Source organism: Parus major, chromosome 1A (assembly GCF_001522545.3).
Source record: "Parus major isolate Abel chromosome 1A, Parus_major1.1, whole genome shotgun sequence".
In the NCBI taxonomy this organism is placed as follows: Eukaryota; Metazoa; Chordata; class Aves; order Passeriformes; family Paridae; genus Parus; species Parus major.
In genome coordinates, this window is record NC_031773.1 from 52,163,829 (window position 1) to 52,178,846 (window position 15,018).

Below are 15,018 nucleotides of genomic sequence, written 5' to 3' on the forward strand. Positions count from 1 at the left end.
CGCCCGGAGCGCGGATGCTGCCGCGCGTTTGGCCGCCCGCTCCCCGGTACCCTGTGCTGCTGCTCAGAGCCCCGCAGCGCGTAATTATGCACTGCTCCAGGTAGCCTGGACAATGAGCCTTTTCTTTGGTTTCTCCGTGCGTGCGCAAGACCTGCTTTACATTCCCAGTAGCCCCTATTCCTTGGCATTCTTTACATCCGTATGTGCAGGCAGTTCTGTTCCCACCTTTGCACCCACAAAAGTGTGCCAGACTCGGTCGCCGCAGATGCAGTGCTAGACAAGCATGGAACCTCTACCTGAACAGCACATGTACAGACTTCAGCGATCATCTCTTTTCTGTTAACAACCATTGTAATTAATGTCTGATGGCACATTCGTTCTCTTTCCATACTTTTCTGCCAAAACATAGGAGCTTTTTGTGATTTATTCTACTTTACTTCCTACTCTCATTAAATCTCAGTTAACTTCAGGTTGTAGGTCTCTATTTCTTCAGTTTCAATGAATGTTATAATTTCTGCTTCCACCAGCCCATTGTCCAGGATATAGTTGTGTGTCTTCTTCACTAACATTTATATCTGGCTTATAGAGCACAGTACAACACGTGGCTCATACAAAATAAAGTAATTGTTTAGTCTTTAGGAAGAGTCCTAACAATGTTTAGAATACATGCCTAGTTATCCTAACTTTACCAGTTTAGTAATGTGGGTAAAAAGATGAGAGCAGATAGGATGACCTGTTTTGGCAGCATTCCCTACATGTACTGCCATAAAGACATTGTGAAACTGGATCCATAAATGCTGCAGTATGCCTGGTAGACACTTTAGGAGGAAAAATAACAGCGTATTATTTTCTTCTCAAATACCTGTACGATATTATCCACAAAAACAATGGGAAGTCTGTATCCTAGTGCCTAACTTAATAAGTAATTAATCTCTCCTCGGTGGTGACAGTAGGGACCTGTAATCAGGATCCCAAAGAGTAGTTAAGATTCAACTTGGTAAGTACTTACTGGTTAGTTAATCTAGAGGACTACGTTATCTCTTACATTTCATACTTTCCCACCTGCTTTTAATGGGCTGAAGGATGTGATTTGCCTGGCATTTTTCATGTTGGTATTGCATTTGGGTCATTTTACAACTACCCACATTTCACTGACTTGCTGCTGTGTTTTGGTCTCTTCTACATGAGTTGCCTTAAAAGTGCAGAGTCAAACCAAGTCTTTTTCTCACAGCTGCTTTTCACTTCCTTGGGGCCAAAATCGAAAGCTGCCGTGTTCAGGAAGTGGAATGCAGCAGTCTCAAACTTGTCTGAAAACTGAGCCTGAGGGTGGCAGGTTTTTCAATGTCTTAGTGTCAAGAAGGCATCTGGAGGTTCTTTAATCTGGTTTTTTTTTTCCCTCTATTTGTTTCTTTTGCTGTTAATTTAACCAGCAACTACCATATAATAAACACAGTGTTAACCAGTTTACTGCATAATATTTAAAAATGGTATTTGATGGTCTTATATCTGCCTTGCAGGTAACATTTGTTAATTTTCAGCACATTTTACAACCTTTTACACTCTACACTCAATATCTGGTGTAAGTAATCTTAGCCCAGTATACCACATTGGTTTCTGGATTCTGTGGAATGGTTAATGATAATACAGCCTGTTTACTCTCTGTAATGCTGAGGGGATATGATGTAGCTTTCCCTTCTACTGATATGCCTACTACACTAATGTAAATGATTAGCCATGGCTGCAATAAGGGTATCAGTGCGATACTGACACTTGTATGTATACACAACACAATAGTGGAGAAGAGGCCATGCAGATCCCTGTATCACCTGTGTTCTGAACTAAGAGAATGCCCGTAAAACCTCACATTTCAATCTTTACAGGATCTCAGAATTTCTGAAGCCAGAAGGAATTGCAGGAAATTTTCTATTCAGCCATCTCTGCTCAGTGTAGGGTCAAGAAGAACAGGTTGCTTGGAGCCATGTCCCAGTTTTGGTTTCAAACATCACCAAGGATGGAGTCTCCAGAACCTGTTTGAACCAGTGTTCAGCCACTGTCATGGTAAAATCCCCCAGCTTTTTCTTATGTTCAAATGCCATTTCCAGTGTTTCAGTTTGCCTGCTACCTCGCATCCTTTCAGTGAGAAGAATCTGGCCTCATCTCTGAAGACACAAAAAGAGTCTTTCATGCCAAGGAATAATCCAGCTTCATCTTTGCTTATTATGGCAAAATATTAAAGTTCAGTGTTTCGTTAGCGTTTCATATTACTTTCCTGAATCCCTTTCCAAGGTTTGTTCTTGTCCTGAGAGGCATTTCTCAGACAGGCATGTTTACACAATTGTATTTTATTGTGGACTGCTTGGAAGTGCAGTGTAGAGATTATTAATGCTTTGAAAGACCACCTATAAAAAATGTTGGCAACTTTCAGGAAAAACAGGTTTTGACTGTGATGTGATTAGCTTTGGATCCCTTGAAAGCCCAAAGAATTATTTAGATAGATGTTATCTTTTGGTTTTTTAGCCAAGCTCTGAAAGAAATCAGAAATTTCCCTAGACCTAAACTTCGGTAATTATTTGTTTTAGCCTGTCATAATGTTTACTCTACAGAAATTTCATGCTTGATTCTTCCTCCTTCCCCTTTTTTCGAAGGTCTTTAAAAGGTCATGGTGATTTATTGTGTTCACACTTTAAATGAATTGTTGGCAGTCTAATATCTATCAAATCAAATTTAGCTGTAGAATCCGGTCCCTTAATCCTGCTAATGCTAGATGTTCTTTAAACCAAGGGGAAGTATGAAAGAAGCATTTTCTTTCCCATGCTCTTGAGAACAGCATTATAGGTGTGTCTGAAACAATGTGGACAATTATTTGGGCAATAGTGAAGAGAGTCCTTTGAGCTTCTTCCTGAACAATTTAATTTTTTTGGTTGTTTCATCTTTCTCAGATGAATCAAGCCAATCAAAGGTGAAGAATGGAAAAATGTGATAATGATCAGGTGTTCAGTTTCATAGCTGAAGAACCTGAGATTTTTCTAAAGCAGCTTTGCATTTCCAAAAGTTAGCATCTCTCCCAGTTTGTGGTCCTATTTTGTACAGCATTTATTTCTTCATGTCCATCACGTATACTGTCTAAATGTGCATTTTTTAAATTGCTGTGTGCATCAGTTGTATTAATTCTTATGGGTAAAATTGGCTTGCTCTCTCTTGGATTACCAACTGCCTCATTTTTCAGGAATACATCTTCAGTGAATGGTAGGGTATGTATGTATTTCTTTCTTATTTGTTTATGTTTACAGAACTGTTTGTTTATGTTTGTGTATGCTTGCAGGACTGAGAGAGGTGGGTAGTACACAGTAATTGTTATGTGCTATAACATATATGAAGGAAAAGAAGAAATTAATAAAAGTGGGAACTTAGGAAACAATCAGGAAGAGGGAATTATTTTTTTCAGAGTTTGGGCATAGGTCATTATTTTCCCTGCAGGGACAAAGACAAGGTATCCTTTCATTTCACATATAATATGCCAGCTATGATAAATCTGAGGCTGCTTCCTGACTAATCAAAGGATCTTTGTCTCTCTCTTTTTTTTTTTTTTTCATTACTTCATCTTTTTCTCTAACCTCCAGATTGCATGTCAAGAAACCAGAACCACTTATCTCTTCTTCCTACAGACTGGGAAAGAGATTTAAGAGATTTTAACTGCCTTTTCTTCATATGAATTACTCGAGCAGTGCTTGTTTCTTTAGGTTCCATATCTTTTCTAGACAACACTACAACATAGGCATTTTTCTTGTCAAAGATAAAGCTTCTCAGGAAGTTCTTGTTGTTCCTTAGAACAACATGAACAAGGTTTTCTGCATCTTGTAGGTACAAAAAAAACCCCTGAAAATACAGCAATTATTAGCATCCTGTAAATTAGGATGAATATATTGCATCAGATGACATTTAGAAAATAGCTTTTGTTGGAACAGGTTTTTAGAAATGACTAGTTACATTTAGAAGGATTAGTAGTTATCTTTTCTCTGTATGCTCTGAAGGAACAATTACTCTTTACTGTATATTATACTATACAATACTTTTCCAACCTAACAGTTTCATGATTCCATGTTTTTCAGTTTATCTTCTTAAATTCTCATTTTCCAGCATTTATCATTAAGTTCACATTTTGTCATTCTAAGTCTTTGTGGTAGGAAAAACACAAATGGCTGCCATCTAAACTGCTTTGTACTATTTCAATTGTTAGTCATCCACACGAGCCTCTTCCTCCATTTGGAACTTGACCATATAATATTTCTGTTCCCCTTTTTTTTTCTCCTTTTAAGTACCATTTTTTTTTGTTAATACTTTCTTATATTAAATGAAACCACCGTCTTATCAAAGGATTTGTTTCTTAAAAAAACACCAAAAGAGAAAAATTTAAAAGGAGAACAATCCATATGTTAAAAAATATATGGATAATTAACCCAAATATTTTTTGGCCAGAGTTTCAGAGCAATGAATAATTGCCATGAGTCACTGGTCTAGCACTCTGGTGATGAGACTGGAGGACATATGGGAGAAACTGCAATGAGAGCCAGACTCTGCCTTGCTAAAGCTGTCAGAAAATTTTCTCAATGCATTTTCCTTGGGAGTGAAATGAAATCCTTCAATTTCTTCTCCTCATTCTGTCTTTCTGTAGCACTTAACAGAGCACTGTTTTGATCTGTGGTTAGAGCTGCTCCAGGATAGCAGGAAAAGTTGTTTTGTTATTCCTTATTTAAAGTTTATGGAAACCAGAATTGTGGCCTAGGAGTTTTTTTTTTTAATGCACTGAAACTGAAATGTTCAATGTAGCACAGTCTGCTGCAGAGTGGCAAAAGATAATGCAGGAATCTTGGTTACTCTGTTGCTTTTGTGGCAAAAAGATTGCTGTTTCTTGCAAAACTTGTCTTCTTTCTAGATCAAGCCGTAAACTACATTGTCATTTTAAAAATATTTGTTCCTTGGTCAGAGCTCCCTTGGATAAAGCAAGTACTAGAGAGAAAATCATGTTGCTTCTGAGTCATCTTTTCACTTGAAAAACCCAAATCTAGGAGTTCTGTGAGCAGCAGGAATTTTGAAGTTGACTTGCTTTGGCCATGTTGGAGTGAGTTATCGTAGCTAATGTTTGAAGACACCTAACAGCAAAGGCACCAACTTGGATCTCTTACAAGGCTATTAGTTGCTAAAAGCTTTGACATCTCCACTCCTTGTAAAGTCTATCTGAAATTGCGCTAGAAATACTGGATGACTTAAATCTTTGAAGTAGAGGGAGAAGAAGTATAGGAATCATAACATTAAAAATATGATCATAAGAGGCTAAGTTTCTTAGGAAATGCACATTAAAAGTCCTCCAGCTCTAAAATATTTTAATTTCTTGCAGTCTGTGAAATGTTTTCACAACTTTGCATAGATACAAGGTCATGTGGAACTGTGTTATCCTTCGTCATGCTGGTGCAGTCTCCCTGACCTTTGTTTCTCTGTTTATGCCAACCATTTACTTGTATTTATGTAGTTTATTAGTAAGTACCAAGCTCAGCAAAGCTTTGAGTCAAATTAGAACTGTTCTTTTAGTAAATTACGACAATTATTATCACAACATGAAAATTAAAGAAAAGGAAGGTCAAGTGGCTTCTGATGGAGGGAATGTGAAATGACTTGAGACTGTCAGTGTATTATCTTTGTTTATTTTCCTGCCATGCTGGAAATGTCAAAATAGAAACAACTTCACCTTAAATCATGGTAAACAGGAAAGAGAAAATATTGTGATCTGAAAAAATAAACCAATACCTTGTGTATTCTGTAGAGTTAAAGTACTTTAGAAATAAACACATACTTTCTACTTTTTTGCAGATCCAGTCTTGCATATGGAATTGTTGAAGATCTGAGAGCAATGAAAAAATATTTTTGCTTGCAAAAAAGGAACATTTTGGTCCACGTTTAAGTGTGGCATTTGGTGACTCACCTGCTAGATTTCTTGGCTGACATCTGAAGAACAAAGTGTTTTTCAGCCCATACTTCTGTAGCACTATGACTAACTGTAAAGGCAGATCTACCATCTCCAAAACAAATAGCAAAGTCCATGACAGAGAAGGCTTTGTAAACTGGACCATAAACCTTAATACAATTCAGTCTGATAAATTTTTGAGACTGCTTTTAAGTATGGTTCCTGTTGTTTACCAAATAAACCAAGAGGAAAGACACAAAAAGGTGAATGGTGTCTGGCAAGATGGATTGCAACCAACGGGACACAATTTTAACGTCAGGTCCGAACAACACACAGAGTACCATCACTTCTCAGAACCAAGCTTTCATGGTAGCAATGGACACAGCCCATCCAGCTGTAGCCCTAAATATGATGATTTTACCAGTTATAATTACTGTGATGGAATGGACACTTCAGAAACAGATGCCATGTTGCAGGATGACGCTCTCTCTAGTGACAGTAATGAAGATATCATTGTGGAAGGAAGTAGAAAACAACCCAAAGAATCGAGTAGTATTATGGCACTGCAGATACTCGTACCTTTTTTGCTAGCAGGGTTTGGAACTGTTTCTGCTGGCATGGTTTTGGATATTGTACAGGTTGGTATTTGCTTTGGAAGACTTTTTTAACAGGTAGTTGAAGTCTCTAGTTCTAACATGTGACATTGTAGATGTCTGCAATGTTGGGATGTAATTAGGTCTGTGTGTGGTTCTGCTACTATGAACTTATTAAAAAGTTTGAAATAACCGTGATATTCTTAACAGAAATACAATACAGAAATTAATCTATATGGATTTTCCTCCCTTTTGTTTGCTTTTGCTTCCTTCAGCTTTAGGGAATTCTTTAGCTACACTTAAAGAGTTTACAAAGTTTTATAAAATAGGAGGACGAGGTGACAATCTTTGTCACTCAAAAGCTTGAGAGACTAAAGGAAGCTCAGACTTCAATCAGTTGCAATGGAAAGAGACTTTATTACCTCAAGAAAAAGGAAAATAAAATTTGACATACAAACTTTACTTCTCCCTTGGGCTGTTTGACACTAGTCTGGTGCTTTGTTCCTGTACATCTTACCAATTTATTCTTTGTACAGATGCTTTAATTGGATTCTTTTCATTAAAATAGTAATTTAAATTGTTGTAAATTGCTGAATAAAAAGACAATTTTCAGTTTTGTTAGTTTAGTTAAATTGGTAAATGATGAAAAATACATGGGTTGACAAGACATACAAAGTAGCACAGCACTTCAGTGCTGAGATCTTGGTGCACAAAAAATGAAAAATTTTCTTTAAAAAATCTGTGTTTTGGAAAGCTGTGCTACTGTAAATTTCACACTTAGAGGTAAAAGAATAAAGACAAGCTTTTTTTACTTACAGGCTCTGTTCATATGACAATTAATTCCTTGCTGGTTTTATTTGAGGTGGCTACAGAGCTGGAAATGAAAAGATGAAAATATTATTGAAAATTAGGAACAGAATTCAAGAGCAGTGGTAGTATCTGGAACTATTTTAAATCATGAAAAACTAATACTTCAAATTAATGACATATTTTTTAACTATGTGTTAAGGTTTGTGTTGTATCTATTGCTTATGGTCTTCTCATCTTTGAAGAAATAATATGCAGCCATGAATCTGTTTTAGCTAAATAGGTAACAGTTCTTCCTTCAGAACTATTAGATCTAATACAAGAAGATAAATTTTTTTAGAGGGTTAAGTTATGATTTAAAGAATTTTTTGAATACTTTGGGGATGGTCTAAAGAGAAATTTTCAATTAAATGTTTCCCACTGTATCCTTTGAATAGCATTGGGATGTGTTCAAGAATGTTACTGAAGTCTTTATCTTGGTTCCTGCACTTCTTGGTCTCAAAGGAAATTTGGAAATGACCTTGGCATCCAGGCTGTCAACTGCTGTAAGTAACTTTCTCTTCCTCTTCACTCTTCAGATACATCTTTAAAACATTCCAAAAAGGAAACAAGTCTTTGAGACATGAGTTTTTTATGCTTATGAATTCATCTGGCTATTATGGGGCAGTTTACATCTGTTATTAAGTCAGCAAAGTTAAAAAGGTGACCCTTCTCTCCACACATCAAAACTTCACTTCTAACTCTTCCAACTCATCATTCAGAACAGATAAACCAGATTTATACACAGATGTATTGTGTAAGGTTGAGAGATCTCTTTGACCTTGAGGGATTTTGAATAGGCTAATAAAATGTTTATGTTTTAAACACATTTTTTAAAGACCATTAATTAGTGTGATACCAAAATAAAACATCAGTAATAATTTGCTATTCTAGACCTGTGTTTATCAAACTGTAAGAAAATTTTTATTTAGCTTTCTGGCTAAACAAATTTATTTATTTTTGTTGTGGTGAGGTTGTTCTGGGGTTCATTTGTGTCTGCTTATTTTTTGTGTGTGCCAACACTGTAATGTAGCATAACTAGTTTTTTTTCTGGGTGTTTTTTCTCACGTATTTATTACAGTTTTTTTTACATATCAGAGGATTTTCTATCCCTTTCATTTTTCTAGTAAGCCAGATTGCCTTCCTGTGTATCTTTTGTGTGTGTGTGTGAATATCTAGTGCTTAGATCAGTCTAATAATGTGGCTAGGCTATTTCTGATAGCTGCACTAGGTATCTCTATAAGGCTGCCTAATGCAGTGCTTCTGTTCTCCAGAAAGGCCCCCCCACACTGCCTCTTCCTACTTGAATGAATTTTTCTAGTACATGTCTGGCCAAAGGTGTACATAACTCCAGATGAGGTTTTACTATGTCTTTGTAGAATATTGCTCTTGAAACTTTCTAGGGTTTTATGTGCTTTCTTGCCTAGTAGGGTCAGATTTAGACCTCTCAGTCACATTGTGATCCATGGCTATGCCTTATTATTTATGCTTTTGTTCATTTCCAGCTGTCACTCCCATCTTCTGGCAGAAATATTATTAGTCCATAAGTGCATGACCTTGCATTTCTACTGTTGAATTTTATCAGCAGTTTTTGCTGCTGTATCCCTCAAGGACATTCAGCTTTTGTATTGTATTACAATGCTCTGTATTGACAAGGTCTCCCAGTGTACTGTCATTAATAAATGTCATTGCCACATTCTATTGAGTTGTTGCCTGAATGCACACTGTGATGGACATAGCCTTGACAGTCCTGTGAAGGTTTGCTTGTGTCATGGCCATTACAGAAATTGATTACATTCATACATAAGAATTGACATGTTCTATTGCGTCTTTATCAACGTCATCCTTAGTCATTTAATCTTGTCTTCTGTTTGATTTTATTGTTCTTACTTTTCTGAGAATTCTTACTGCTTCTTAACAGCATTTTGTGTTTAAACCTTATTGCCTTTACTGTCAGGCATGAATGCTTTTGGCTATTACTTTGCCTTTTTGTTTTTGTTGACCTGTTGCTTAATTTGTTTCTGGCTGGTACAGTCTGTGGTCTGAGGATTAAAAATGCCTGTATTGCATAGTGAAAAATACACCAAGTCCAAGATCTACCAGTGCCTTACTGAAGGCTTAAAACAAAGAAGGTCAGAATACACTTCACCACTTCTGCAAATCCTGAACTTGTGTTGGGTGGGGGGTCAGTGGCTGAATTCCCCATCCTCATCAGTGCCATCCCATTTGTGAACATCACAGCTCTCAGGGGACATTTGGAAAAAGGACACACAGACCCTTTCTCAGCACTGTCACTCCTGGCCTCGGTTTTTATTATCCATCAGCTGTTACCAAGACAGGAGCTGATCCCCCTCTCACGCACACAGATTAAGGATACTGGAGTTTCCACAACACAGGCTGCATGTCCAGTGGATAAACTAAGAGAACAATCCTGTACAAGAACAGTATAAATCATTTCATTATCAAGGGTTATGTGAATAAGATTATATTTAAGTTTTATACTTTAAAAAAAACAACCTAAAAAAACCAACCAAATAAATAACCAGTTATAACCCAATAACCCAAACCAAAGCTGCAGAAGCCTTTTACAGATGATGGATTACTACTAGACCTGCAATTTACCAGCCAGTTCTCTCAAAGAGGTCATTCTGACTTTTGCATTCTTCCCATTGATTTCATTAACTCCCTACCCTCTTTAGCCACCCAGCCTTTGGTCCTGTCATCCTCACTGTAGGTGAGAACAGAACATTAATTCAGAGTATAACTAAACAGTTATTTGGAACCCACTTGTCTGTTAATCTTCCCCTCTCTGGCCCACATTTGCACTATCTGGCTCCCCAGCAGACACCTGTCTAAGTAAAAGCATGACTGTGTCCCTGTGACCAGCTTTACTTTTTGAGGAGGAAATTTCTGACATGAGTTCAGCATTGGAGTTCATTCATGCCCTGCTTGCTCACTTAGCTTATAATTAAACTTGATCACTTAGCATCTGAATTTGCAGACATGTCTGTGCTCTTGGGACTGGAAACTAATTATCTTTACTTCATTGTTAATTATGTGGTCAGGCAAAATGTGGTGTCTTCTTAGCAGGTTTCTTATCCATAGTACATCAGTTTCAAGCGTTGTCCAGTCACTTTCATTCATCTTGTTGCCCAAATTTCTCCTTTAGCTGCATCTTACTGATCACTCACGATTTCCCATCTGCTTTAGAATCAGTTATTTCAGTTAATCTGTCTTGAGACTGTGTTTTTCATCTACCTCAGGGCATAGCTTGTACTTGTAAAGTCTCCATATGCTGGCAATCTTACCACCTACTATTTTTAAAACATCATTTTTATCCCATCAGAAGTTACTTCATATGTAGAATACAGCCAGCAAAGAGCAAAAAGGTGCTTCTGGAGCTCTGCCTCTGCCCACTGCCCACTGCTCCCTCTGCCCACTGCTGTGCTGGCATAACTGTGTGAGGTGCACTTAGGTCAACTGCCCATTCAAGCACAATATTTATATTGTGTTTTGTGTCCTTCAGCTCTTCAGCTTTCTTCTGTTCTTTGGGTCTTCTCATTGTCTCAGTCCTCACTGCTGTCTTTTCTCTCTATTCCTTTTTCATTTTTAAAGAGCAACAACAGCAAAAAACCTCCAAAGAAATGACCCACCACCCACACCAAAACACCACTTATTCAGTCATTCCTATAAATTTGTGTAACTCTTTTTCAGATTGTGTACTATTGTAGTTAGGCACTAACAGTACGACTTTACAAACCTTTTGTTTAGGTCCATCTATTTCACTGTGTCCCAATAAACTTGATCTCAGTTTATGGAAATCTGCAGCTGCAAGGAGTGGTCCTGCTCTTTCTCCTTTCCAAACCCTGTGAGCACTTTTGTGAGGTTACATGGCTGGATGTGACAGATCAGATCATTTTATAGCAGATAACACCTTTTTGCTCCTGGAATAAAAATGTTTTCCACCAAAGCAGCACATTTTTGGTGCCACAAACTCACTTACGGGGCTGGTTCAAGAAAGAAAATGTAAATATGTAGGTGACAGTAGGAGAAAGAAGAGCTGTGGCATTTGGCAGGAGCTCACCTTTAGGCCGGATTAAGCATTTTGCAAGATTACTTATTTTAACAGGTATTTTTTGGATACTTTTCAAAAACATTTGCAAAGGAGAGAAGAAGTGAAATTCTCCACAGCCTGCCACTTTGTTCATTTATCACATATATATATATATATTTAAGATGGATGCAATGGAGATTCTTATCAGCTGTTCCTGAAACAACTGCTGTTGCACTTAAACTTACTGAATATATTTGCAGAGCTTTCACTGTAGTTTGAACATTATGAAATATTATAGTGTGATTGAGATAAAGTGCCTTTTTATATTTGTTTTTAAATTAACATTTCTTTTAATACTTTGATCCTTTCAAGTCACTACTATCACAAAATGAAGCAAAATGCAAAAGAAATTGAATTGAAATCTACTGAAAAGGAATTACCAAAAGATGAAAAATATATGCATGAAGTCTTTCCTTTTTTTGAGAAGTATGCTATCTTATAAATTAATATTGTATGGGAAAAGCCACTAAAATATATGCTCTACATGTAAAAAATGTTCTGTTATCTCAAAAAGGAAGTTTTTTTTAAAAACAGGCATACTGCAGTGGTTTGTACTGTTCATCAGATCTTGTCCTCTAACTCAAAAAAAAAAGCAAAAGTAGAAAATACATTATAAAAGTGTATATATGTACTTTTAAATTTCTTAGAATAATTTTTTTTCCTATCTTTCAGCCACTACTTTAATACTGTACTTACATCATTTATAACATCAGAAATATATAGCTGTATTATATAAATGAAAAGTTAGAATGCTAAACAGTATTAGATTCTAGCATTTTTTATTTTGAGAATTTAAGCACCATAGAAACAAGCTCAGTCCAAAGGGGTCTTCCAGCCTAGTCCAGGATCTTCCAGTGATCTAATCACTGGTGATGCTTGGATGTTCCAGGAGTGTAAGGTGGCTGTTGTATCTTGCAGAGCAAGCTGATGTTAAACAAGTTACTATGTAAAACTGCATCAATTTTAGCTGCTTTTGGAAGGCTACTGTAAGTATGATTTCAAATCAAAAGCATTGTTTGACTTTTAAAATATATATGTTTTTTAAATCAAAGTGTTTTATTATATTAGCTGAATTATTCCTGGGTGTTTTCAAATAATGCCATTTTAACCCCAAATGTCTGAATATCTTTTCTAATTTTGATAGGTAAATATTGGAAAAATGGATTCTCCCATTGAGAAATGGAACCTAATAATTGGCAATTTGGCCTTAAAACAGGTAAATATAATGGGTGTATTGGATTAATTCTTGTAAGTGAAGTGAAATTATTGAAAAGGTTAAATCACAGTCATTGGTAAGTATGGAGATGAACAGTGTTAATGGGAAAGTAGCTCTACTACACTGGCTCTTCTCTAAAAAAAAACGAGCTTTTATTTATTAGAAGGAGAGGTAAAGTGTTATTTGTGACTGTACCAAGTGTATTTCCATCATAATTTTTCCTGAGAAAGGATCTGAGGGTGACTAGAGAAAAATTTCAGATTTGACAAAACCTTTTAAATTGGACCTTTCAAATGATTCTAGTACCATATTTGCATTGGATTCAATGTTTAAAGGAAGAGTGTGATAGAGCTTTTGGATAATAAACAATATTTTAGATACCTGAGTCATTTGAGGAAAGGAATGCATGTTTCTCCAAAGAAGCTGTTTCTTGAGACCTATTTCTTATTCATAAGTTATAATGTAACATTCCTAAAACACTGGTGAAATATTTATGTTATGACTTCACTACTTTAAGTGGTTTAGAAGCTTCTTTAGGCATTGGCTTCTTGTAAATCCTGAGCTCCTCTGCCTGATTTTGCTTTTGCTATTCTGAAGTCTGTAAAATGCTGGTAAAGCCTTTTCTGCTGTCCTAAGATTTTCCTTCTTAATCATCCAAGGTTGTCATCCTCCCTACAAAATAGATGAGCATGCTCCTGTTGTACCTGGCATGTAAGAGTAGATAGGAGGAAGGAAAAGCTAACAGAAAATGATTCTGTGGTCCTCCTAAGTCTGTCAATTATTTTATGAATTCACTTTCTTTTCCAGGTTCAGGCAACAGTAGTTGGTTTTCTGGCAGCAGTGGCAGCAGTTATATTGGGCTGGATTCCAGAGGGCAAATACCGCTTTGATCATTCAGTCCTTTTGTGTTCTAGCAGTGTAGCAACTGCCTTCATAGCTTCCCTTTTACAAGGTAAAGGGGGGTGGTGCACATGTTACTTTGTGCAGTTATTTATTTTCCTGTGGATGCAGAATGTGTCTTATGTTGCTATTCCTTTAAAATTTAAATCTGGTAAGGTACGATACATCTGAAAACCAGCTGAGGATAAGATGCCCTTTTGCAATTTCCATATAGGTGGGCATATTGCATTCCTCTCCTGTCACAGTCTTTGAGAAGTTTTTAATTTGTGTGACCTCCTGCTCCTATCTAAACAATAGAGTATGGTTTTGAGACTCCACCTACTATGATGCAGAACTTCTCCCCCTGTCTTCTATATTCATTAATGTACAAAATATATTCTTTGTACTAAGCAGGTAAAACTTTTTTATATCACTCAAGTGATCCTGGATGTTACCTTAACTGAATTCAAAGTTCCAGGTTGCCCATGCTGCTTGCGTGTTAGTTTGTGCTCTGCTTTGTGGCTGAAGTGAACAATTTGGCTCATTATTTGAAGGGTCTGGACCAAGTTCAAGTCCAGCTCTACAAACAGTGTCTGTTTGGAGCAATATGGCATGATGAATTTAATTCTCTTTCTAATTGTCAGGAAACATTTAACCATAAAATATTGTACTTAATGGGTGTGAAGGGGAGGAGGAAAATACCTCTACTTGTGACACATTCTTAATGAAAATACATGGTCAGTAGTCTTAAGGATAGTAAGGCAAGTAAAATGGGTAACTTCCTTGTTTTACTGCTTTGCTATGCTTACTTATGTGAAAAATACAAAATTGATGAAGTTTTGCAAGGAATTAAGAGCACACATGTTTTTTAGTGACTAGAAAGCCACTGAGTTTGATCATGTACAAAATTAAGGGCAGCAAGAGAACTGAGGAATGTGAGTGCACTTTTTACACTGCTCAGGTATAATTTGGACATGAAGAGAAACTTTGGGTTTTGCCCTGGTGATGGGCCAGTACAGGAAATTACTTTCTAAGCTTTATCCTCCTACATGTGAAATAGGTGCTTTTGAAATATTGTGATCCTACAGGATCATTCCAGTTTATTCTTTAGAGAATTTCCTGGTATATAACTCCTAAGGCAGTTTCTCTGAAAGTGAACTCTTAATGTAGCGTAACATACATAATATAACATAAAGGATAGCATATACAGTTGAAGTTCTTATATATAATATATGATGAGAGGGAAGTTACTCAGGTTGTGCCAAAGACTGTTTGTAACAATGCAAATTTTATTTTTAGTAGCCACTTGCATTTTGAAGGGAGATTACTCTTCAAAAGGTAGTGCTGATGTTTATAGACAAAAATACAAATTAACACCTCTAATTAATTTTTCAAGTGTGTAGCAAGTAAT

The 15,018-nt window shown here is 36.5% G+C and overlaps 1 protein-coding gene across 1 annotated transcript in view; it reads left to right on the forward strand.

Moving 5' to 3' along the window:
- The first annotated feature begins 1,873 nt into the window (after positions 1-1,873).
- The window catches only part of SLC41A2 (solute carrier family 41 member 2), a 41,878-nt gene continuing 28,733 nt past the window's right edge, over positions 1,874-15,018 (forward strand). Inside the window, exons 1-5 of the mRNA XM_015629123.2 lie at positions 1,874-2,058; positions 5,866-6,597; positions 7,797-7,904; positions 12,657-12,728; positions 13,536-13,680. Of these exons, the coding sequence (XP_015484609.1) occupies positions 6,043-6,597; positions 7,797-7,904; positions 12,657-12,728; positions 13,536-13,680 (880 nt within the window). The 5' untranslated portion in view covers positions 1,874-2,058; positions 5,866-6,042. The remainder of the gene's footprint in view (positions 2,059-5,865; positions 6,598-7,796; positions 7,905-12,656; positions 12,729-13,535; positions 13,681-15,018) is intronic.